The sequence below is a fragment of the Haliotis cracherodii genome, unplaced genomic scaffold (genome assembly GCF_022045235.1).
Source record: "Haliotis cracherodii isolate W230 unplaced genomic scaffold, xgHalCrac1.p SCAF_14, whole genome shotgun sequence".
In the NCBI taxonomy this organism is placed as follows: domain Eukaryota; kingdom Metazoa; phylum Mollusca; class Gastropoda; order Lepetellida; family Haliotidae; genus Haliotis; species Haliotis cracherodii.
The window spans coordinates 21,164,319-21,189,710 of NW_027266269.1; the positions used below are offsets into that span (position 1 = coordinate 21,164,319).

General features: G+C 39.4%; 1 protein-coding gene across 8 annotated transcripts in view; it reads left to right on the forward strand.

The window, feature by feature from the left end:
- LOC139461081 (transcription factor 12-like) overlaps positions 1 to 25,392 on the forward strand; it is a 152,057-nt gene that overhangs the window by 9,890 nt on the left and 116,775 nt on the right. For 7 of the 8 annotated variants that reach the window (XM_071242600.1, XM_071242604.1, XM_071242599.1 and 4 more), the window contains exon 2: positions 1,577 to 1,655. In XM_071242600.1, the coding sequence (XP_071098701.1) occupies positions 1,577 to 1,655 (79 nt within the window). Of the gene's footprint in view, positions 1 to 1,576; positions 1,656 to 13,747; positions 13,892 to 25,392 lie in introns of those variants that run through there. The other variant, XM_071242603.1, reaches the window with a different exon arrangement.

Below are 25,392 nucleotides of genomic sequence, written 5' to 3' on the forward strand. Positions count from 1 at the left end.
CCCAGCAAGCCATTCTGGGGTAGAATAGGTCTCCAGCAACCCATTCTGGGGTAGAATAGGTCTCCAGCAATCCATTCTGGGGTAGAATAGGTCTCCAGCAACCCATTCTGGGGTAGAATAGGTCCCCAGCAACCCATGTTGGTCGTAAGAGGTGGCTAAATGGATCGGGTGGTCAGGATCTGAGACACTGGTTGATTGCTAACAATATCAGTCACTGGATTGTCTGGTCCAGACTCAAGTATTTACAGGCTACTATCATATAGCTGGAATATTGCAGTGCAGCTTTAAATAATAAAAAAAAAGATCTAATATTTTAAAGTGTTTTTAATTCACTAATTGTCATTAGTCAGTGTCTGGTGAACCTCAGCTTCTCTCCAACATTGCTGTTACATCAGAATATAACAAAACCCTGTAACCCATCCATCATTTCAACTGAGACCCTACAATTATTAAGAGATCAGTAGCTAGTTGTCAGGATAGCTGGACAGAAACAGAATTAATTTAACTTTTGTACAGGCCACATCAAAAGGGTCATGTGAAAAGTGAAAATAAACCATACTCTCAAAAGAAATTAAAGAACGCCCAATTCTTTCATATTATGGAAGAATTGGGTGTTCCTTACCTTTTTTGGAGTGGTAAATAACTATATATCTTATTCAATGTTTCACCAATGAACGTTAAACCATGTTCTTGAATACCCGAATAATTTTGTGTTTATAGGGAAATATAAGATACCTGAAAACAATATGTACCTTCTTATTGCTTAAAAGGACATTAAACCCTACAAGACTTTATTTTTATGCTGTGATAAACATCGCCACTATTCCGGAGAGCGGAAGGTCCGGGGTTCGATCCCAAACCGCGTCATACCAAAAGACGTTAAAATATGGTACTTGTTGTTACCCTGTCTGGCGCTCGGCATTAAGGGGCTGAAACAAGGACTGGTCGGCTCAGAGTCAGTATACTGTGTCTGTGTGGGGTATTCATGTTAAACTGTGGCATGGTATCTCAGTGAGCTAGCAATATAAAGCGGCATCAGTCCGGACTAGTACAAGCAGCCACGTAAACACACACACGTACATGCACGTCGCTATATAAGTGCAATAATCTTGGACTCACCTCACCTCACCATTTCCCGATGCTAGTTAAAATTTAGAGGGTGGATTGTTTTCTCCGAAAATCTTGTTTTACACGAACAGCTGGTCAGAAATGATCTGTGGTCTAGTTGCTTTGACCAATGGTGTGAAACCCTATAAAAGATGTAAAATGCCTTATAATTGTCTTACATGACATTGCCATCAAAGATCATTCCAGTAGCATGTCCTCCATCTTAAGGACTACAGCGTTTGCTCGTCACGCCGAAGACCTGGGTTCGAATCCCGACATGGGTACAATGTGTGAAGCCCATTTCTGGTGTCCCCCGCCGTGATATTGCTGGAATATTGCTAAAAACGGCGTAAAACCATACTCACTCATTCACTCTTATTGACTACATAATATGAAGCTGGTTTTTTAAAATTTTGTACACAATTGTGGGCATTATATATTATTCTACAATGTTTTTTTTCCATTTCAGCAAAGCCCAGCTGCGTTTTGGAGATAGAATGGCTGTCCAATCAGACAAGGAACTAAATGACTTGCTTGACTTTAGTGCTGTGAGTATACTTTCATTATTTTCCTGGGTGCCGTTGTATAAAGCGACCTTAGCGCTAAGGTGATTGTAACTCACATACCTTAACAGACTTACGACAGTCATAGTGCTAAGGTTGTTTTGTACAACGGCACCCTGTGCCAGTAAAATAAATACCGATTAGCTGACTAAACAGAATCTGCTGGACGAGGAATTTTGCTGAAGTACTAGAATATGCTGTTCAGCAATCTGCTGAATTGCCAATCTGTTAGCCATTCTGCTGAAGTAACAGATTACACAGGGTGTCCAGTTTGCTGGAGTATCTATTTAACAGTATAGGGTTATGAAAAGAGGGGTATTTGCCCGTCATGACGAAGACCTGGGTTTGATTCCCGACATGGGTACAATGTGTGAAGCCCATTTCTGGTGTCCCCTGCCGTGATATTGCTGGAATATTGCTAAGGCATAAGACCATCCTCACTCACTCACTTTGAACACTTTGTATACAACTCAAAAAGTAAACACAGCACTCAGCAAATTCCCAGCATTTGAGGACAGCCTGTAAATAATAGAGTCCAGACCACACAATCCAGTGATTGACATCATGAGCAAAGAACTAATCAGATGACACAAGATCAACCAAGTCACGGAACTGACCCCAAGATCCATAGTTGCTCGTATGGCCGGCGTAGGAAACTAACTATTCAGGCCTCAATTCACCACAGGTTGGTTTGTTGTTTAACGCCGCACTCAGCAATATTCCAGCTATATGACAGCTGTAAATAATCGAGTCTGGACCAGACAATCCAGTGATTAATATTACAAGCATTGATCCACGCAATTTTGATCGATGACATGCATCAACCAAGTCAGTGTGCCTGACCACCCGATCCCGTTAGTCTCCTCTTACGACAAGTATAGTCGCCTTTTACAGCAAGCATGGGTTGCTGAAGACCTATTCTCCACGGGTCCAATTCACCACAGGAAACGGTCACATGGTCTGTCCTCAGTGTCACGTGGTCTGTCAAGGCTGCTGGTGATCCAGGCGTTGCGAGGTGTGTTCGACACCTTGTGTACTGTGTACATCACACAGCTGTTTCTCACCACGCTCATCGGGTCGATTTACGGAAGATATCCAGGAAAATCCTGGCCATGCTTGGCTGGTCACACCCTAAAGGTCCGGGATGACTACGAATTGATTATTGATAGAAAACGGATTGTGTATCTTGTCCACGATCTGACTTCAAAACAGGATGCTAAAACAATTTTGTCTGGGTATTTTTAAGAATATATAGTTTTGAATTACATTACACTTTCCTATGTAAGAATTGCCCTTAGTAGTAACACGCTAGCCTGGGGTTTCCAGGTCAGACTAGGTCACCAGAACTCCAGCTTGTCTTTAGATGTGATGGGGCGGTGGGGTAGCCTAGTGATAAGAACGTTTGCTCATCACACCGAAGAGCCAGGTTCAATTTCAAGGGTACCGTGTGTGAAGCCTATTTGTGGTGTCCCCATGGTACCTGGTATGGTGATCCCTCTTTAGCTATTGGCGATATGTAGCCCATTTTTATATTCGGTTGTTGACTAATTCTTTATTCTTTTAAATGTTCTCAACTAGTTGCAAATAGAATCTGTGATATTCTACTTATTGTACTGGGCATCGATGACAGGTTTTTATTTACTCTAACATGTCGTCACGAAATGGCCGAATCTTGCCGATATGACGTTACATGGTTAAATATAAACTAACTCACTCACTCTGCTACGGCTAAAAGCAGCATAAAACCTGACTCACTCAGTGAATACATGATCAGGTGCTAGCCATGTTTCAGAATGGTGATGGTGTGTCATTGAACGCATGTGGTTTAGTGGAAATGCTAACAGCTATTCGTTGCCTGACCCTTACTGGATAAATTAATTAGTAATTCATTGATATAAATGATAATATCAGAACATATTTTGTTACGGTGATGGAATCAGTCATGTGCCATCATTTTACAGGGAATTATCTGTGTCAACCTGACATGAGTTAGGAACTTTTACTGCCATTTGTCAAAGGCTTCCAGGCATATTCTTCCTTTGATAAATCCCTGCTTAATATTAATATTATACACCATCTGAAAATGTGCAATATTTTGTCATACACAAGTTGTTTACATTTCAAGTTTTTGTAAACAATGTTGTGGCCTTGAGAAGTGCAGTCTACTTGAAGCATTTATTTATGTACGAAGGTAGTACCTCAACAAAGGGATCAAGGCAGGCGTTGTCTCTTTACTGTGAGCAACCCATGATCGCAAATCCTGGCTCACAATACCAGGGTACAAAGCTGGGCCCTTGTGTCAAAGGGAGGTAACCATGCATGACCTAGGTGGGTATGTCGTGCTTACCTCATGGCCTGAGTAAAGGGTAGGTGATATGTGTCGTATTCCATAGGAAATGAAGCGAGGTTCAGATGTTGATATGGCTATGTTATGCAAATTTAGAATAGTAAGGGTTAAGTTTATTGTTGGCTGCCATATTGGGTGTCACGACAAATGTGTAAGGGCCTTTTGAATTTTGTAAACTTTCTAAATTGAGTCTGAAAATGACTGTGATTTTATGTCTTTTCATTTGTCATAGACATTTGAATTTATGGTTCATCATGGGGCACGGGTGGGACAGTCGTCCAAGGTGCTGCCATTCACTGTGCAGGCTTGGATCCCTTGGGCACGTCAGAAACCTTGGATCATGGCATCGTGTTGCTCGGTTTGTCTGCACCATACCTGTGCTCATGGATGTCATGTCACGTCTAAGACCTGGTTTTCCTCCAACGCTAAACTGACATGCCATGATATAACTGGATAACCGTTCACAGCGGCGGTCAATCCAACTCGCTCACTTACTAATGATTAATCAGTAAATTTGTACCAATCATTAAAACAAATCTGAACTCTTAAAACACATCTTTGATAACTTAGGAAATGCAGTGAGTGAAATTTCAGAAATGCTATGTCATTTGTTTTCGTCACAGATATTTTAGGTGATATCTATGGTTGGAATAATAATATTCATATCATTTTCCTTATCCCCAATGATATGTGACATTTTCGTAAAAGGTAGAATCCAGTTTTAGAATCAGAATTTGGTTCACTAATCCCTGGAGTAGTGTTCTGCCAAATCTACTAGTCCGAATTTGAAAGTTACTTGGCTCAACCATATATTTCAGCTTTGGTTTGCATTTTGTGTTTACCTGAGTTAACCTGGTTGTTTCGACTCCTGTAGGGATCCAGGCGAGTGTCCGTCCCCAGCACACGATGCTGGTCGAGGCAACACAATTGATCATGTGGTCAGGTTCGGTGACTTGGTTGATAGTGTGGATCGTTGCTCACAATACCGATCACTGGATTGTTTGGTCCAGACTTGATTATTTACAGGCGGTCATCAAATAGCTGGAATATTGCAGTGTTGTGTTAAAAAACAAACTTTGTTTCTTAATAAGGGAGGTCGGTAGACTTATTTCTTAGAACTATTACTGTATTCGACATAATAAGCTCCCCGGTCTAATAAGCGCCCACGGCGATATTTGCTGATATATTGGCAAATGAACAAGCCCAATTAGCATCCCTTCTGATTGACCAATGTACACAAGACTTATTTATTTGGAAAAAACGCACACGTGTGTTATACGCACCCTTATTTATGGGCAATTAAATTCTGGAAAAGAATATCTGTCGTATATACACATTTCAGGCTGTCAGCATACACCACAAAATTTATCTTTCAACTATGTTTTTTTCCACCAAAATAATATTCTAATAAGAGCCCCCTTTTTCTAAATTTGAGAACGCCCTGTGCACTTATTACATCAAATATGTTGTATCTAATATATGGGAGAGGTGCTGTAAAGCCAGCTGTTATACCTTTTTATGTTTGTTCTTTGTTTTATCAGTGAATATCATTGGAAAAAAGACATCAAAGTGGGTTGAAATTAAAAAATATAAACAAATTTATTGTGTTATGAGAGGTTTCATAGACTATATGTTACTTGAGAGAAACAATTTCATGTATGCTGAGAAAGAAATTTTGAAACCAAAGTGTTCCGTTTATTTGTTGGTGAGTATATGACCATGCTGAATGCATAATAGCAGTTGGAGGAAGCCGTTTGGAGGAGGTTTGAATGCCACTACAAGTCTGCCATGTTTCTCCCTCCCTCCAGGGTTTAAGCCTAGCAGTTTGCATGTAGGCACTTGTCGATACACCAATTTTTCTTATCATGGTAAATGATGTTGAATTCGACAGTTGGGGGTAGGAGTATGAAAAATTGCTTATATCCCGCAATAAAATTGGTTAGAAATGCTTGCAAGCGTATCTGGAGAGCAATTAAAGTCGGCTGTAGGTCCAGTCAACAAATAAGGCTGTGGGTATGTAGCGTGGTGGATGAAGCACTTGCACAACACAAGTTGGTTGGTTTGTTGTTTGACGTCGCATTCAGCAATATTCCAGCTAGATGACGGCGGTCTGTAAATAATCGAGTCTGGACAAGACAGTCCAGTGATTGACATCATGAGCATCGATCCACACAATTGGGATATTTTGACATGCATCAACCATGTCAGCAAGCCTGAATTGCAAGACTGGTGTTCAATTCCTTATGGTTATAAGAAGAGATTCAGAGATTGATTAGATTAAACAATGGTTTGAGCATGTTGATGAGTTGTATTCACACTCGTTGAGAAGTACTTTTGAGAGTTTGTTTAAAAACCATATATGTTCTTCTTTTAGGAGGGCTTTGTCTTGGTACAAAATCTCATGATATAATGCTTGTATCCATAACTTTCTGATCGCTGAACAGATATTTCAAATGGTTGAATCATCACTCTGAGGTTCAGTCCAATGATAGTCCATGCAGTAGGCGCTGGTTCAGTCCAATGATAGTCCATGCAGTAGGCGCTGGTTCAGTCCAATGATAGTCCATGCAGTAGGCGCTGGTTCAGTCCAATGATAGTCCATGCAGTAGGCGCTGGTTCAGTCCAATGATAGTCCATGCAGTAGGTGCTGGTTCAGTCCAATGATAGTCCATGCAGTAGGCGCTGGTTCAGTCCAATGATAGTCCATGCAGTAGGCGCTGGTTTCAGCAATGAGCTTTCTGAAGGGGTTGGGGGTGGTGGGATAGATTGTCACACAGAAGACCTGGTTTCGAATCCACACATGGTACAATGTGTGATGCCAATTTCTGGCGTCCTCTGCCATGATATTGCTGGAATATTGTTGACAACGGCGTACAACCCAACTCACTCTCCCACAGTGAAGGGGATGGACTTTCTGAAATGAGTCCTTGTTCCCGGGTCTGGAGCCATTTCTGCCTGGAAATAAATGCTGTAAATAGTGTTCTGTGTGAAAATGAGGCCTTGTCGTGTAAATAGGTAATCCTTAACAGCTAGATTGGTATTGATCATTAAATTAAGTTACCTGACCGGGTTAGAATTGGTCCCCAGCAAAATATGCCGATCGTAAGAGGCAACTAAATGGCTGGGGTGGTCAGGCTCGATGACCAAGTCATATGTCATCGTACCCTTAAGATGTGGATTGTAGCTCAAAATATTAATCACTGGATTGTCTGGTCTTCACTCCATTATATGCTGACTGTGATCATATGGCTGGAATATTGGCAAGTGTGGCGTTTAACAACAAACCTAACGCCAGACAAGCAAAAAATAGGGTATGAATAACTGCAATTAATTTTTGCGAGGCTGCGAAATTAACGCGAGCCAAGCCCCCCTTTAAGGACTAACTGCCAGAGTGGTCTAAGTCAGTAACTGTGTGAATTCATTCATGAGTCTTCTACAGCATCTTTACTTCTGCTTCAACGATGTCGGAATATTTGTGCATGTTTTAAATTCGTTAAAAAACAAAACGACTGCTGCTATCTGTCGCTCTTGTTGTGAGATGCTGTTTTAAGGCCCTGTTGTGAGATGCTGTTGTGTGGCCCTGTTACGATGTGCTATTGTGAGGTGCTGTTGATGAATCGATGCTCATTATGTCAATCACTGCATTGTCTGGTCAAGATAATTATTGACAACTGTCATATGGCTGGAATATTGCTAAGTGCAGCCTTAGGCAAAAAACAAACAATTATTAACATTAATACACCCTATAATAAGCAGGAGACACCATAGCAATTGCTGAGACTAACGCTGCTAATCATGCTAATATGATTTATATTCCACTTCATATGTGACACAGTATGACAGAAATTATGTGTGACAATTCAGTCTCCCTGTAGCCATGGGAAAGTGCGTTAACACACACTGACTTAAACAAGTTGAAACTTAGTTGCTAGCAGGCTACATTGAGACCAGCTGAGTTGGTGATATGGTAGTGTATACCACGTCTTTTTGCACATTCATTAAGCTGTATTTATTCATGCATATTGTGTAATGGCACAGCAAGATTGCTTCTAATAGGCCGTGGTATCTTGACCTGGAGGCTTTGGTTTCATTATATGGTAATAGTAATAGTAGTTCCTGAAGCATTTGTTCCCTGGTGCTGCCTCCCAGGATGCTCCAGCTTCAAGATGCAGTGGAACATTGGTTTCTAGTCACCACTAGTTTAGGCACCATTTGGAAGATAATGACTCCGATTACACCTCATGCAAATTTCAACCAATGGTATTGTATTCATTTTTGTCTACATTGCATCCGAGGAAGTCAGTACCAATGCTGTTAGTGGAATAAGCCAGTGTGTTATGTAGAGGCTATGCCTGTATTTCTAATCATAATTATGATGACTTTTTATTGAAAGGGTGGATTTTGTTGCTTGAAATGGCCATGAGTGTGGATTATTGATAGTTTACTTTATTATTTAATATTTTTGTGGATGTTACTAAAATCTGCATTTACATCTGAGCAACATTTTGTGGTTATCTCCAGCACTGCGTCAAGGCTAGGCTGGTCTTCCTGGATATGCTAATGCAAGCTATTATCGGTGTAGATGGTGACGAAATTGGCTTGTTATCAGACAGGCAGACTGTGGAATCTGCGGACATGTTTGACCTGGTTGTGGGGAGACTGCATCTGGATCTCAACCTGGCCTCCCTCCTCCTTCAACCAGCAGCTGACGAACCGCGCAGCCATCTTGCTTTCTGCCGAGGTGGCAGCTGTGTTCTAGACTTGCTGGGGCTTGCTTGCACACCACTTGCGTGCTTGTGAAGGTCTTTGGGGCTGACTGTACTCATGGCCGAAGCAGTAGTTTGTTGTCAGCTATGGTTCTGCAAGGTCCTTCTGTTTTGGTGTCAAATGAATATGATTGTCTTCAGTGTCGAATCTCACTCACTTAAGTCATGATGTGCTGGAGAACGTTGTTGTGGATTGTTGTCAGCCTCACTTGTGTATAAGTATCTGATTGCCTTGTTTTGTTTGGTTGTTTAACGCCGCTCTCAGCAATATTCCAGCAACATGACGGCAGTCTGTAAATAATTGAGTCTGGACCAGATATCCAGTGATTGACATCATGAGCATCGATCTATGCAATTTGGATATGATGACATTCATCAACCAAGTGAGTGGGGCATAAAACAACATTCACTCACCCCTTCACTGTTCACAATATATTTTTCATAGGGATAATTTTTATCTTTCCATGATGCACAAAAATGATTATTATGATAATGTCAAGTGTATATCTAAATAGAATAATATCTGATTGTCCCTTGTGAAGTCCATTTCTGGTGTTCTCTACTGATATTGCTAGAATATTGCTAAAAGTGGCATAAAACCATATTCACTCACTCACTCTGATTTTCCCTACAGTAGAGTAGTATATTTAACCGCTGAATGACCTGTTATATCAGTTATAGCTCAGGGCAAATTGTCAGTTGGTCCTGGACTGCTGTGGTTAATGCTGAACATGACATGTGAATGTCCTCCTGACTCCAGATTATCTGCTCTGTTACTTGCCTGATGTTGATGCTTCTGCAACAGCTGCAGTGTAGACTTGCCAAGTCTCTTAAACCATCCTGGTGATTTAAGGCATGCCATTTCGGGTTTGGACTTCATATACTACTCAAAAGAAGTTAAGGATCACCTGTTTCTCTCATATTACGATAGTTAATCTCTCATGCCATGACTGATTAACATTACCATTATGAAAGAATTGGGTGATCCTTAACTTCTTTTGAGTAGTATATGTCTCATCTGGAATTTTCCTAGACTTGCACAAGTCTCTAAGGCAATAATTATTAGTTTAAATGGTAATATCTAGATTATGTCAATGATAAGAACAAGTTGTTCCTTTTACAGACAGGAGTACTGTCCACATCTAGACTTGCCTATTAGGAGGATAGAATCACTACACATAGAATTGGTCTTCAGCTACCCATGGTTATTATATGGGGTGACCAGTGGGATCGGGTGGTCAGACTCGTTGACTTGTTTGTATTGTATCCCAATTGCGTGGATCGATGCTCATGATGTCAATCACTGGATTGTCTGTAACAGACTTTATTATTTAATGACTGTCATTGCATAACTGGAATATTGCTGTGTGTGCAAGAAGGACAACAAGAACACTGCATGACAAGGGAGGTGATTAAGTGTTCTTGGGGACTGATATTATGTCTAAAATCTATTCCATTATAGAACTGAAATTTTCTGATGAAACTGTTTATTTTTAATTTTTTTTGTCAAAGGTGATTTGTATTTCCTTGATTAAAAGACTAAAATAGATTAATAAAGCTTTCATACCAAGTTTTAAATTATTGAAATGGAAGCTGTACTGATAATCCTCTGATAAAAAATGGACAAAAAAATATCTTTCCAAACTTTAAATGAAAACTTCTTTTTTTCAATTTTTAGTCACAGAAAATGTAAACCCTATCTCACTTTATGTTGTCGTTTCTTGAGATTGTTTAATAGTGTCGGAATATGAAGCAGTTACATCAGAGTTCCCTAAATAAACATTCCTCCTCCTCCTCCTCCTCCTCCTCCTAAATGGGGATTCCAGGGCTGGTGTGGCCTGAGTGAGAGGTGACAGCAGGCTGTGAGAGCCTGGACCATCTGCTGACTGGCAGATTGTAGGAGGAGGATTATGTGTCATCAAAACATTGCCCAAGTGCATTGATTTTCAAAAACATTCGTGATTCTAGGCAGAATAGAACCCTGGGCCATTCCACGAAGTGATCATAGCTTTACGATTGTCGTAAGTATATGATATAGTATGGGAGTTATGATAGTCTTAGACTTACGACAGTTGTAGCACTATGTTAAAGTTTCTGGCTTCTATACCTGTCTCCCCGCTACCGGGTTGAAATGAGAATGGATCTCCAGAGACCATGCATGTGTTTTGAGCATGCTCCTGTGTGGTGTGGAAATATGCGCAATATACGTAAATGGCATATTTTAATTATTATCTTCTTGGAAGTTACGACATGGTCATGCTAGGTTCATGATAATGAGATTCGACTGTATTTCCTTGCTTTGAATAACCTGCGCCTGTGGTAAGAGTTGATTAAGATGGACCCGGTGATAGACTTTGTACCATGTTAAAGACGGAAGGTGTTCATGCTGTCAACCACTGGTTTGTGTGGGCCAGAGTCGGCTATTTACAGGCTGTCATGATGTAACTTAAATGGAGTGTGGCGTAGCCTAGCGGTTAAAGAATTTGCTTATCACGCCAAGTGCCTGCGTTTAATGCCCAGATATTAGGTGCAATGCATGAAGTCCATTCATGGTGTCCCTACTGTGATATTGATGGCACATTGCTTAACATTACTCCCTCCCTTGGTATAGCTGAATATTGATAAGATTGTTGAAGTGGAATGCCAGTTTGAAGGAACAAATCGGTTTGTGTAGTACAGGCCCGTTTCACACGGCGATCTTAGCACTACGATTGTCATAAGTCTATGTTTAAGCGGGCGGTCAGATAGCCTAGTGGTTAAAGCGTTCGCTCGTTGTGCCGACGACCCGGGTTTGATTTCTGACATGGGTACAATGTGTGAAGCCCATTTCCGGTGTCCCCCGCTGTGATATTGCTGGAATATTGCTAAAAGCGGCATAAAACCATACTCACTCACTCACTCACTATGTTAAAGCCTTGTTAAAGTTGCAATCGTCTTGGCGCTAAGATCGCTTTGTGGAGTGGGCCCCACACTTGCTTAGCCCCCTTGTAGTGGCTGTCCTGCTGGCGCCGATGATGTGTTGCCCTCCGCTAGTACAATACTCAACATTGGTAGATGTTTTATGACTGTCAGTGTAGCATAGATCGATTGATGACTTGCCCTAACGAGATTAGCGACATGACCGAACGTAGACTAATCACTAAGAAGAAGACATTTTACGAGCAAAACAAGAACCTATCTTCTCCACCATGGGAATAGAAGTGTGGCCATATTGCATTGCTAACTTGGACAGCGTCTGCTGGTACTCCAAACTCTATTGGCTTCCACAGCAGACCAATGTACTCAACTTTCAAAAAGTAATCCTTGCAGGATTCTAACATGGCCAAGAGACCACATGTTACATGAGTCATCGGATTTTGACTTGATGGACACATGTGGAATGTTTTTTTAAGATTTCTTTTTTTAAATTGAAGGTGTGGTGTGAACAGATATGATGTTTGTCAGGAATGCATGCACCAGAATTCTGCTTCTAGAATGCGGGTGGGAGTGAATGGGTGAGTGAGTCATCGTTATGAGAATGAGTGAGTGAGTCAGCAGCGACATACAAACTCCCAAGTCACCGAGACTGACCACAAGGAGGTTGCTGGGGACATGCATTCTAACCTGGAATCCCCACCAATCGTTTGTACGTGTCACAAGCAATAGCTACTGGGACCTTTCATGGGTTCCAAAGGAAATGAATAAATTGAAACAAGACGCTGATTTTTATTTTATAAGTTTTGTATATTTTGCTGTTCCCTTGCATACTTTCATCAGAAACATTCTGTCAGTGGGGTATAAATGTCATTTCATCCTACTCGGACATTAAGGGACAATAAATGACACGGGTCATAGAATACAGGATTCGTTACTTATCTTACATTGAGGTCCAGAAATGAAGTTATCTTATTTAAAAATTTGGATCTACCAAATAGTTATATCTAAATAAAGCCCAAAACAATGATTAATTCATTTTAATTAAGTCTCTGGGAAACAGACCAGTTTGGTCACATGGCTTCCTTCTGAGTTAACCGTGTGTGGCAACTTACTTCAAATTTCAAATGAAATTCCTTTTTGAAAACAGGGTTTTGAATCAAGTTTGTAAGGCAAATTTGAAAAAGTTTAAATTTTATGTACATTAAGATAGAATTTTTTGGATCATGTAATTGTTTGCTTGAATATGTTAAATGCAGAACTTGTATGATGAATGGAACTTTGTCTTTGTTCAAAATAGATGGAAGATTGTTATAATTATTGTGGATTGTAAAAAGTGAAAAAAGCGGTCGATCACTGGAAACAACATGATGTTTTTGCTGAGGAACACAATTGTATGATTAACTATTTAATAATAGAATAGGGAATTTATCTTGGGCAGTGTTAAAGGAATGCTGTTTATTCAAACTCTCATAATGACAGTAGTCTCGAAGAGAAAAATATGTTAAATTTGTAGGCCTTGTTGTTGAAGTAGGAGAGGCAGAGGACTTGCATCATCGGTGTTTACACAACTTAATTCCATGGCTAAACTTTCACACCTGAGCCATTGGTAGGCAAACACAGCGCGTGAAACGCTGCGTAAGGCACACCGCTATTGGAGACATGTGAGGCAAAAGGTCATGAACAATTCTGCAAATCACACAGTTAGGCAAGGCTGGAGATAATCTCCCCTCCATAGCCCTTTCATGGACACCCCCTTCGTGGACACCCGAATTTTACAGTATTTCAAGAAAAGCTTAAGGATTTTGTGTCATTTTTATTCCAATGTGGTGGTTTATGGTATAGCACTATATTGAGGGAGGTTGACACAGTCTCCTACCGTCCTCTTTGTTAGAGAGATCTGTGTACACTCAGGTCTTCTCCTGCCATTCAGGCCTCCCCGAACCTAAGTAAATACGGGAGCCCACTGCCACTCCATCCAGCTGCAGAGAAATGCTTGCGTGACTTATCGCACTATGGTATAAGCCGTAGCTCCAGGCTAGGTGATACGCTTGACATATCTACCTAGTTGTCGCAGGTAGCTTGTATCGAATGGACGTATTGCCACCACCTGTGGATATTATACCAGACTGAGGGATATGAGTTGCATGTACAACCAGTGGGACCGTTACGGGCGATATCATCCCAGATATGGGGTAAGATTTGATAGTTTGGTTGTCATTTTGAAACTTTATTTGGGAATTATTTTGAATGTTTGGTGCTGAAAGACGTCTTTGGCATACACTGTTGGAGAGACTTTCGCCATTGCTGAGATTTTCGGGTTGCTTAGCTTGAATGTTTTGACACAACTTTTCTCTGATTGTTCTGTGGAGAGTTGGTAGATTTATGACTCTGGAAGTTGTGGTTATTTTAACTTTGATCAGGTTCACTCTTCATGGTTGTCATATTTTGTTTCCTGATTCTACGGGGAATGATTTTTCAATGTAAACTTTTAGATTCAGTATGAGATACAAAATTTGACACACGACAGTTTGTTTTGACAGTGGAGGTATGGGAAATGTGACTGGTTGGTAAGTTTGGACATATGGGAGACAGCTATTTCAAAACTAATAGATCCTTAAAAAGGAGGTCTGAAGAGATTCTCAACTTGGATATGTAATGTGGTGTTGGTGAGAGATATGACACAGCAAATCACTACAGTTATCTTGTATCAGCACGGGTGTGACAGTGTTTTGCTGTAATCTGTCACAACAAGTAACACGTATACAGCCATGTAGACAATGCGTTCAGCTCTCTCGTGGGTGTACGAGGTGGTGTACAGGGTAGAACTAGTCTTTGTAGTCGCACAGATCTTTAGGCTATTTCGGCTGGCTGTTGCATGAAATTTAATCATGTTATATCCGTAAGTTTTACCTCAAGTTTAATGCAATATTTGTTCAATTTAACATGTAAAGGAGTTTTGGAATCCTGGAAAATTCCTTGAATTTTAGTTACTGTTTCTGAGGCCTGGAAAAGTTTTTGAAAATAAGAAAGTTTTGTTAAGTCTTGGAAAAGTCATGAAAAACTATTATTTTACAAGCAGTAATATATTTCTGGTGATATATCACCAACAGGAATATAAGGGAAATGGTTGTTTTCCATGTTATTCTGAGTTAGCGCTTCCCAATGTTTGTGATTTTGTTGTGATTCTTATTCATCTAAATACCCTGAACAAGACATGGAAAAGTCTTGGAAAGTTGTGAGGCTTATAGTGTATGAACCAAGGTTTAAATGGTTAGTTATTTTATCCCAAAAGTATGCATGGCGTTCACTGTCTTGTATTTCAATTTTAATGGAGAAGAAATGGTATTTGTCATCACACAGATCTTCCTGCTATTTCAGCCTAGTCACATGAACATAAATTATGTTGTATCTATTTTATTGCCTCAAATTAATTTATTTTATTCTAAATTTTAAATTTACAAGGACATCTATTTGTACCCATAATTTGATATCTAGAATTTGAAACATTAACTTTGTTTAAGTACCAGTTGTTTTGTGGTTACAGTTTTACTGATAGAAAGAAGTAATGATGCCTTTAATGGTTGCAGGGAAGTGAAAAAATGTACAGGTTTTGTTGTCACAATTTACTTGAATATCAGGTTTGTCATAGAAGTCTTCATCGAGCACCTGTACGAGAATGAATACCTCTAGATAGTATTACAGGTATGGCGGGCGACACAGGTGTGATGTCAGCGGGTCAGATTAGGAAAACCATTTACGTGAATAAATATTTCAAACATTTGTAATATAAACTGTACCCCATGTTGAATGCTATGCTTGGCTGCTTAATATGAAATGATATAATAATTCGTGAAAAAAACGATTGTTTAAAAATCCATTTATGATAATGTGTATGTTGAGTGCAGGAAACTGAAGGTTTCAATTCAAAGTATCATAGCATTGGTTGAATGGGGATGAAATTTCAAAAGTATTGTAGAAAATAATTGTTTTGCATGTGTGATTTTGTGAGAGTTGTTTTCAGTTGGTTGAATAACAGTATGTTTACAATAGATTTGTTTCCTGTCTACATTTTCTTAATTTTCAGTCCGAACTTTAAGTTTATAATCTGTTTAAAAGACAGCTTTCCAAAATATGAGGTTTTGCAGCTTCTGAATCAATGATTAAGGTCAGCAGGGTACAGGTGGCGATACAAGAGGGTCGTATCTATCCTTCAAATGAAGTGGAAGACACTGTGACTCTGAGGTAGACGCGATTGTTGAACGCGGTCCAGTGCCTAACACAGGTGTGCTGTCATAGCCACAAGGCTTCTCATAGAACACCAAGTAATCTGTCACCTATGCTATGAGCTTGTCTCATTCTTTCTCGTACACTGCCTACCTGTACGCTACGACAGCCGACCTGTGTGCGACGATGCAAGCCCTCATGACAAGCTTCGGTATATCCTGATTTGTTCTAAACTAAAAAAAAGTTTAAGACCACCCAATTCCTTTATGATATTACTAAAGTTAATCTGTCGTGGAGATTAACTATAGTAATGTGAAAGAATCTAGTTGTCCTCAACCAGTGTTTGAAATTAAAAAAACATTTGCCAGGCTGCCATCAGGACCCACAGACTTATTAATCTGACTAAACTTTCCAAGCCCTCCTTTAAAAAACTGCACCTTGTTACAAATAAATCGGGGGTGGTCGTGTAGCCTAGTGGTTAAAGTGTTCGCTTGTCATGCCGAAGACCCGGGTTCGATTCTCGACATGGGTACAATGTGTGAAGCCCATTTGTGGTGTCCCCCGCCGTGATATTGCTGGAATATTGCTAAAAGCGGCGTAAAACCACACTCACTCACTCACTACAAATGAATCGACACATACATTTACTGAAGGCCATAAGGACCCATACAAACTTGAATTTGAAACTATGGGCCTGACACGAGATCTACATGCCACAGGCCTACAGGCCTACGGGCAAGGGCTTATTTCAACCATTGTCCTCAAGTAGTTTAGCGATACATATTTCTGATTAATCTGATTATCAACATGATGTCCTGTTTTGTCGGTGAGAGATACCGATCTTAGAAACCATGGACTCATTGCCTCAAGTTCAGCTTTCCTTAAGTCTTGTTTATTAGTTGGATGTTAAGTAGATGTAAGATATCAGATGGTATCCAGCGGTGACTATATATTATATATTACTGTAGGTTCACAAACTAGATTTCTGTAAACATGAACTTACTTATGGGGCCATGAGGTAGTCTAGTGGATAAAGCATTTTCTTGTCACACTGAAGGCCTTGCTTTTGATCTCCCAGATATGTACAATATGTGAAGCCCAATTCTGGTATCCCACGCTGTAATATTTGTGGAATATTGCCAAAAGTGGCGTAAAACCTTTAATTTCCTTACATGTTTGGGAAGAAATGTTAACAGATGTCGGATATCTTTTTCTGAGATCAAGTGGTCGCAAACTAGCTTAGTTCAAACTTTAGTGAAATGCAAACTTTTGTCAATAATAGTTTTAAGGGGATTCTCGACTCATTCTATACTGCTGCTTTCTGTGAAACATGTAATATATACAAGAATATATGGACTATCATGTACATGTTAGATCTTAGGGTGATTATAGGGATTATTAACAGATCATTAACAGATCAGTCTAGAAATTGCTCAGGGGTTGTTTAAGGGGCAGGGTACTGAATAAGGGGTCTACGGTATGCCACATATTGGGTCAAGCTTTCCTTACGCTTTGATAAGTACTCAGACATTAAGAAGTAAATGTTCGGTAGGGGATATTATAGGCTGGAGAACATCTATACTACTCAAAAGAAGTAAGACAACACCTGATTCTTCCATACTGGTAGACAGATTAACTATAGTAAGAGGGAAGATTCGGGTGTTCTTTTACTTCTTTTAAGTAGTATATATTATTATTGACTTGTGAGTATCTACCTCATATTACAGTCATGGTGGAGCTCAAGTCGTGTTTTCCTTAGGCTGTGGTACTTATTGAAAAATATACGACTACACTTTTGATGAGGATATTTTCATCTGATTCTCCTAATATGACACATGTCTATTGAAATAGAATGACATCTGTTTATCCCAATCAAATGCTGAGTTGTCTTGCTGCATTGAGATATATGATATAAACTGGTGAATATCTGTCATATATCCCGGTTCTTCTGCGGCCATATATCCTGGTTCTTCTGCAGCCATGACACAGGTTATTATTCAGGTTGGTTTCAAGACAATGACTGTCTGAAACTTTCTTATAATGAAGACTTTCAGAAATAGCAAAACTGTCTTCAGTATTGATATATTCTTAATCAATGAATATTTTTCTAGTCCTATAACACCTGTTACCCGATGTGCATGTGTGTTTACCGACCTTGGTCTGCCCGGTAGGACGGGTCATGCAAAGCCATATTGATATTTTTTACAGTTTATCATTTATAATATTGTCAGTATGTTTAAATTTCAAGAAAAGTCAGTTTTTAATGTGTAGAAACCTGTGACATCTAGGTTAGAATAGGTCTCCTTGCTATTTTGTGCCTTGAAAAGGTCAGAAGGCTGTAAAATATAAAATACAATTTTAATTCGAGATTGCATCATGTGGCTTATGTTGGGTCTCAATAAGTTATATTGAAACATTGACGACTTGAATATTTGGTTGTGTCTGGGGGTACAGATCGAGTCCTTCCAACAAAGAAGCAGTGAGAATGTCCCAATAAAGCTGTTTGACAGCACACCTTTGTCTTCCTTTTAGCTTTGGAACGTTTGATCATTGCCTCGTTTAGGCCTTGAAAGGCCATGCATTTAGTAGCTTAAGACTACGTGAACCATTGGGATTTTATCACATGTCTCTCTTGTCTACTGTTTAAAAAATGTCAGAAAATTAATCAATTGAAGTCTTCGGGTTTTTAAAATGTGAGTTAAAACTGAAATAATTCCATTTTACTTTGTGTTGTGTTTGTTGGTGGTAACGTAATCAATGATACGCATTTCACGCGCATGTACATTGCAACAGTGATCACTGCCTTGAAATATACAACTCAAAAGAAGATAAAGAACACCCAATTCCTTCACGATGCTGCAGTTATTCGGTCATTAAAGTAACATGGAAGAATTGGCTGTTCTTCAGCTTCTTTCGAGTAGAATGTTTGCTTGATTCAATTCTGTTTGTACCCTATGTGTTATATCACCAAGTTGCCCTAAGTTGTTCAAATACCACTTTAATCAAATGTCCGAAAATTAGGGTATTCTGAGTATAGTAAAAGATACTTTTTGGTGCATATGTAAGTGTTTGTTTCAGCATAATGTAAGCAATGCAAACGATTTCTTACAGATGTAACTGAACATTTCACCTGGTGTGGCCAAAGTCCTTCCAAGTTTGACACGGATGCCTTAAATCAAGGATCACTCTGAAATTAGCACTTGAACAACTTATCTATGCCCGGTCCTAAAAAGGCAATAAAATTGCGATAGTTGACAGATTTTGTGATTAAAAATGTAAAGTATGTCTGTATTGTAAGATAGTCCCTGAGTGATGAGGTGCGGAGGGATATTGACACTGTCTACCAGGCACAGGGCAGCTTTACACGATGCCCTACTTTTGCAGGTGTGCATATTTATACTGGGGGGAGGGGAGGGGGGTGATGAGTGGGGAGGGGGGTGATGAGTGGGGAGGGGGGCAAGAAGGGGGAGGGCAAGGGGAGCAGGGAAAACAGGATGTAAAACTATCTTACCAGTGAGTGATTCACTGGGTGAATAACATTAATGCAAAATCGGCAGAAATTGGAATTGAGTGGTATGATTGAGTGCTTGTTGAGTTTTAGGTATGTGTGACTTTGTCAAGGGTGGTTTACATTTGAGGGGAAAATGGTTGTTTTTTATGTATTTTAGAAGATGATAGAAATTGCACTTTCTTGGTTTGTGAATTTGTATAAGTGTAAGTTATACCCTGCTGATGTATATCACATAGGTGGTGTAAATTTGATATATCACATAGGTGGCGTAAGTCACATAGGTGGTGTAAATTTGATATATCACATAGGTGGCGTAAGTCACATAGGTGGTGTAAATTTGATATATCACATAGGTGGCGTAAGTCACATAGGTGGTGTAAATTTGATATATCACATAGGTGGCGTAAGTCACATAGGTGGTGTAAATTTGATATATCACATAGGTGGCGTAAGTCACATAGGTGGTGTAAATTTGATATATCACATAGGTGGCGTAAGTCACATAGGTGGTGTAAATTTGATATATCACATAGGTGGCGTAAGTCACATAGGTGGTGTAAATTTGATATATCACATAGGTGGCGTAAGTCACATAGGTGGTGTAAATTTGATATATCACATAGGTGGCGTAAGTCACATAGGTGGTGTAAATTTGATATATCACATAGGTGGCGTAAGTCACGTAGGTGGCGTAAATTTAATATACCGTGTTGGACGTAATAAGCGCCCATGGCATTCTCAAAATTAGAAATAGGGGCCTCTTATTAGAATATAATTTGGGGGAGAAAAAACAGTTGAAAGATTGTAAATTTCATAGTTTATGCTGACAGTCTGTGAACAGCCTGTGCATATCATACATGACAGATATATTTTCCAGAATTAAACTGTCCATAATTGAGGGTGCAAATAACACACGAGTGCGTTTATACACGAATAAATAAGTCTTGTGTACATTGATCAATCGGAAGGTGCTAATTGGGATTGTTCACTTGCCAATATATTAGCAAATATCGCCGTGGGCACTTATTATGTCGAATACGATATCACATAGGTGCTGTAAATTTGACATATTGCTTAGGTGGTGTAAATTTGATATATTGCTTAGGTGGTGTAAATGTAAGATATAACAAAGGACGTGGAAGTAGACTGCTTCATTTGGACATGTAATGATAGAGCAAGGAGCGAAGGACCAGATGGGGCTGTAATTGATGCGGATGTGTGGTGTTATGGTGAGGCATGGTCTATTGTACAATTACATTATAGGTGAGGGATATGAAACATGTGAAATATGGGTGAGGTGAATTGCACTACAGATGTTTGGGAGAGGTGAGGGAAAAAATAAATACTGAATGGCAAAAGAAACAATGCTTCATTAAAATACTCATTAAAGTTTCTTATTGAAATATCAATACATTTTTTGGAGCTACACCACAGTGTGGATCCCACATTCTTGTATCGATATTAGCGCCAGATGTATGAAGAATTAGAGAAACGGGGCTTTATTGGGGTGCCATTTATCAGAAAAGCCACAAGGAAACACAAGTGAATTTTGAATTTCATGGAAAGCATTCTGGACCTTGTACAATGGTCGTTTGTTAAGTTGTGTTTTGGCCACCCATTATATCCATATTTGTGTCACTTTTAGGCCGTCAACATTGAATTTGGATACAATGTAATGTAAAAATAAAGATACCACCAAAAAAATGCTTTGATATTTTCATAATTATGGGTGAGGTAAAGTAAGTTGGGGGATGTGATACATGTGCATGGTTTAGGTGAAAGATGCGATACAGATGAATCTGTTGTGAGGTGAGGGAATACAGAATGTGTAGAGGACAGAAAACAGGTTTAATTAAAAGTAGCAGTGAGACTACGTCTCTCTTCATGAACATAATTGGTAGTAGTGTCCTGGTTTACTGTTGCAGGGTTTGATGTTCCATGTTTCAGATTTGTTCCGACCCGTGAAGATCCGGGGTGGAATAAGTCTTCATTAACCCATGCTTGCCATAAAAGGCGACTATGCCTGTTGTAAGAGGCGACTACCTGGATCGGGTCGTCAGGCTTGCTGATTTGGTTGATGCATGTCATTGTATCCCAATTGTGTGGATCGATGCTCATGATGTCAATCACTGGATTGTATTGTCCAGACTCGATTATTTACTGACCTCCGTCATATAGCTGGAATATTGCTGAGTGTGGCGTTAAACAACAAACAAACAGATTTGTTCTCTTTTGAGGTGTGCTGAGTAGACTGGGGACTGCCATAAACAGCTTTTTATTTCCAAATTGCTTTCTTGGAGTTGTCTCAGGGTATGCACAGGTAAACTGAAGATGCCTTTTGCTGGGATGAGGTCACCGTTTGAAATATCATGGTCTAACAAGTCAAAATCACCATGTTATGAGCCAGGGGCATTTCACCAAACTGAAAGATTGAATCTCATTATATTTTTCATGGGACCCCAATATTGACAACATGAATGTGGTATCAGGACACAATTTAGAGATGGATGCAAGTTTTTATACTGGCTCACTTTGAAGTTAGAGATGTGTCGAGGAGTGCCATCCCAGCATGAGCTTCGTTGACTTTGTGACTTGGGTATAGTGTATGCCATTATTTCAAGAGGTCATTGTACTGGCCAAGTCCACATTTACAGTAAACTACGGTTATAACGAACACGCTTATAACGAACTTACTTTTTTGGACCCGACCATTTGCTGTAGTTATACTTATATATGCTTATAACGAACTAAAATTAGTAGTCCCTTTGAGTTAGTTATAACCGTAGTTTACTGTAGCTTCATATTGACAGTGTGCCAGTGGACCATTTATAAGAACTGTCACTGACCAGACGTAGAAGTATATCTGTCTACAGTCCTCTTTCAAACCTTAGATCATATATCGTCCATAATATTGCATATCAAAACCTTGTCTGTCTCCCTGAGCCCAGAGAATAAAGTTTAGACTTGAGGGTGCTCTAAGGAATTATATTGTTCAACCTTATATTTTCTTTAGTTTCTATATTTCATGTTATCTGTGTATATTAACTGCCATCAGACAAGATTCCCATGAAGCTTGAACGTTTGTGGGACTATGAATACAGTGTCTCAAATAAAGAAGAATCAGAATGTGTGATTTTTCTTGTGTAGGTACTTGGGGACAATACAAGTGAGGTGGGTGTTTGGCAGTGAGGCAGGAGGGAATGAAAATATAATAATTTATTATGGCATTAATGGGCCGATCTGAGATTGACCTCTCTGGTTCCATTGGGTTGACCCTTATGAGATTGACCTCCATTGCTTCACGCCTGGTCAGTCCCTGTCACAAACATTCCCGGCCCTGCTTGAGTAACCCTCTCTTGACCCTGGCACTGTAACACGCCATCGGAGGTGGGGACTCTCCCATTGTGAGGTAGAAATGTACTCGTGGGTCATAACAATGGCCGCCTGGGTCCTCTGTGGAACTCTCCCATTGTGAGGTAGAAATGTACTCGTGGGTCATAACAATGGCCGCCTGGGTCCTCTGTGGAACTCCCCCATTGTGAGGTAGAAATGTACTCCTGGGTCATAACAATGGCTGCCTGGTCCGATGTGAAGTTCACCTACTTTCTTTATTTAGATCAGCTCTGTACGTGAAATAATGTGACCACGATGATTGGGTGGAAATTTATGTGGGAGCTCAGTGATGTACCTGAATAGGTGTTAGGTATTTCAGATAGACGGTTCTCTTCCAGGGTATTTGTTTTGTTTTCATGGGAGTACCTTTGGGACACGGTTAATTGTCAGTGTCCAAAGATTCAAGTCTTTGACAGGCTTTAAGAAGTTGGAAGAATAGACTTGAAACTTTTATGGATAACTTCTTTGTTGTTGGTAACAGTTTCGGGGCTACTTCTTGCTTCTTCATCAGGTGAGGGACGTAGGGGAAAGAAGTAGCCCTGAAACGTTGTTACAAACAATAAAGAAGTTATCCGTAAACGTTTCAGGTCTTCATCAAAAGAATTAGCCAATCAGATTTTCATTCTCAGCAGAATATTATGGTAATAATTGGCCCTTCTTAACTGTCCTTTGTCCAGTGCTGAACATCAAGAACAGCACGACTTGGGTGATGTATTTAAACAAAATCTCAAACAAAAGTGTCATAAGTACACCAGTGCTCTAATTTGGTTGTTGATGTTTTAGGGTTGTGGTCAAGCTGTATGCTTGGTAGACAGCATTCAGACCAGTCTATAACTTTTGCCCTAGTTTGAAGGCCAAGTCAAATAAAGCTGTGGGGGTAGGTAAGCTCAGCTCGTGAAAGTCCATATGATGACACTAAAATCTACTGAAAATGATGCAAAGGTGCAACTTTGGGCAGTCGGACTCAAATGTTTGTCATTTTATTATATCAACCACTGGTTTGGCATGATTAGTCCTAGAATGTCAAGTTATGGCTTGAATATATAATTAAACCACAAATGTACTTTCAGAATAATGGTTAGAGTCTTGATTTGGACAGTTTAAAGGAAAACAAACCTAAGTTTGACCTTGTAATTATTCTGCTCTTACTGTGATATTCACTGCCTAGTGGCCATGTGATATATGATGTATAATTGGAAGTAACACCCGGCTGACATATAATTGGTTATATCCGATAGGTGGGGTAAATTTGATATCTCATACGGGTAATTTACACCGAAGGCAAATCGCACAATATTAGAATTATGACCCTGCAATATGTGTTTAATAAGTTAATAATGATTTATTACATGATCCAATATTCATAAAATTATAAGATTGGTCTGGTATATCTTTTTGTTTACAAATGTACTTCAGATATAATCTTTTTTTCTGATTTAGATACCAAAAACTAAAAATAATCATAATAAAATAATACAAATTGGAGAGGCAAGAAAACCAGAATATCTTTGGGCAATTATCAAGATACGAACATGTGTGTTCAATATGTTTGCACGTTTTTAGCTTTCAACTTAGACTTATGTGTCCGACCTTGATGATTTATTGAAATGAATTTAACATCTGGCTGCCAACTTCACATCTTACTTCATTGTCAGTGAAATAAGGGCGATACTTCTCTATATTCACCAAGCACCATTACATCACAGAAATACATTGTCTGTCAACAGAATATGCAGAAACACTCAAATTTTGAAAACTCATTTTATATTCTTGATCATGTAAATAATACCGGTGTTTGAATTGTGTAGGAATCTGTTGAGAAATCTTGACTTATCAGACTGAAATATCTTACAACGATCATATTCCTCCTGAAATCGTCACTATTGTTTACAAATCTACTTGTTGTATTTGCCTCGTCCTTCGGAGAGGTTGAAAACAAATAATTTCCAGACGGAAATACTAAAAGTGGGAATACTACACAAAGTTGTCTGCCGATTTGGTTTCACTGTCAAAGTCTTAGATCAAAGACGTTTATTGGCTGAATTGACAAGTTAAGGCTAATCGTGAAATCCGCCTGCAAGCGCGAGCGTCGTGAAGCATTGAGATGATCGATGCTGGTGGCTTACAATCATCAGTGCTGTTAGATACAGTTTATGGTAGTGAAAGCACGGGCGATGGACTAATTGATTTTCAGCCCGAAAATGAGATCTGGTAATTTGAAAATTATTTTGTTTCGTCGTATTGAATGGCGATAATTGAAACTGCGATTATTGAGAGGTTTTGAGTTCAAACGTGTAAATAGCATAATCAAAATTCTACACCAAGTCTTATTTTTGTTATGACCGTTCGCCTTTTACCGTTTTATCACTTGTGATCTTGCGGACGTTTATTGCCGATTTGTGACTTCATGCAGAAGCAATTGCAAAATCATTCATTAATTTTATCAGTTAATAATAAATGAACTATGATTGCGTCCCTCCAGAGTCTCGAAGATTGGATTAGTCAGGATAAGTTGATACTGCTCTGGATTACCAATCAGGAAGGCATTGAGTTTTGAAAAAACAA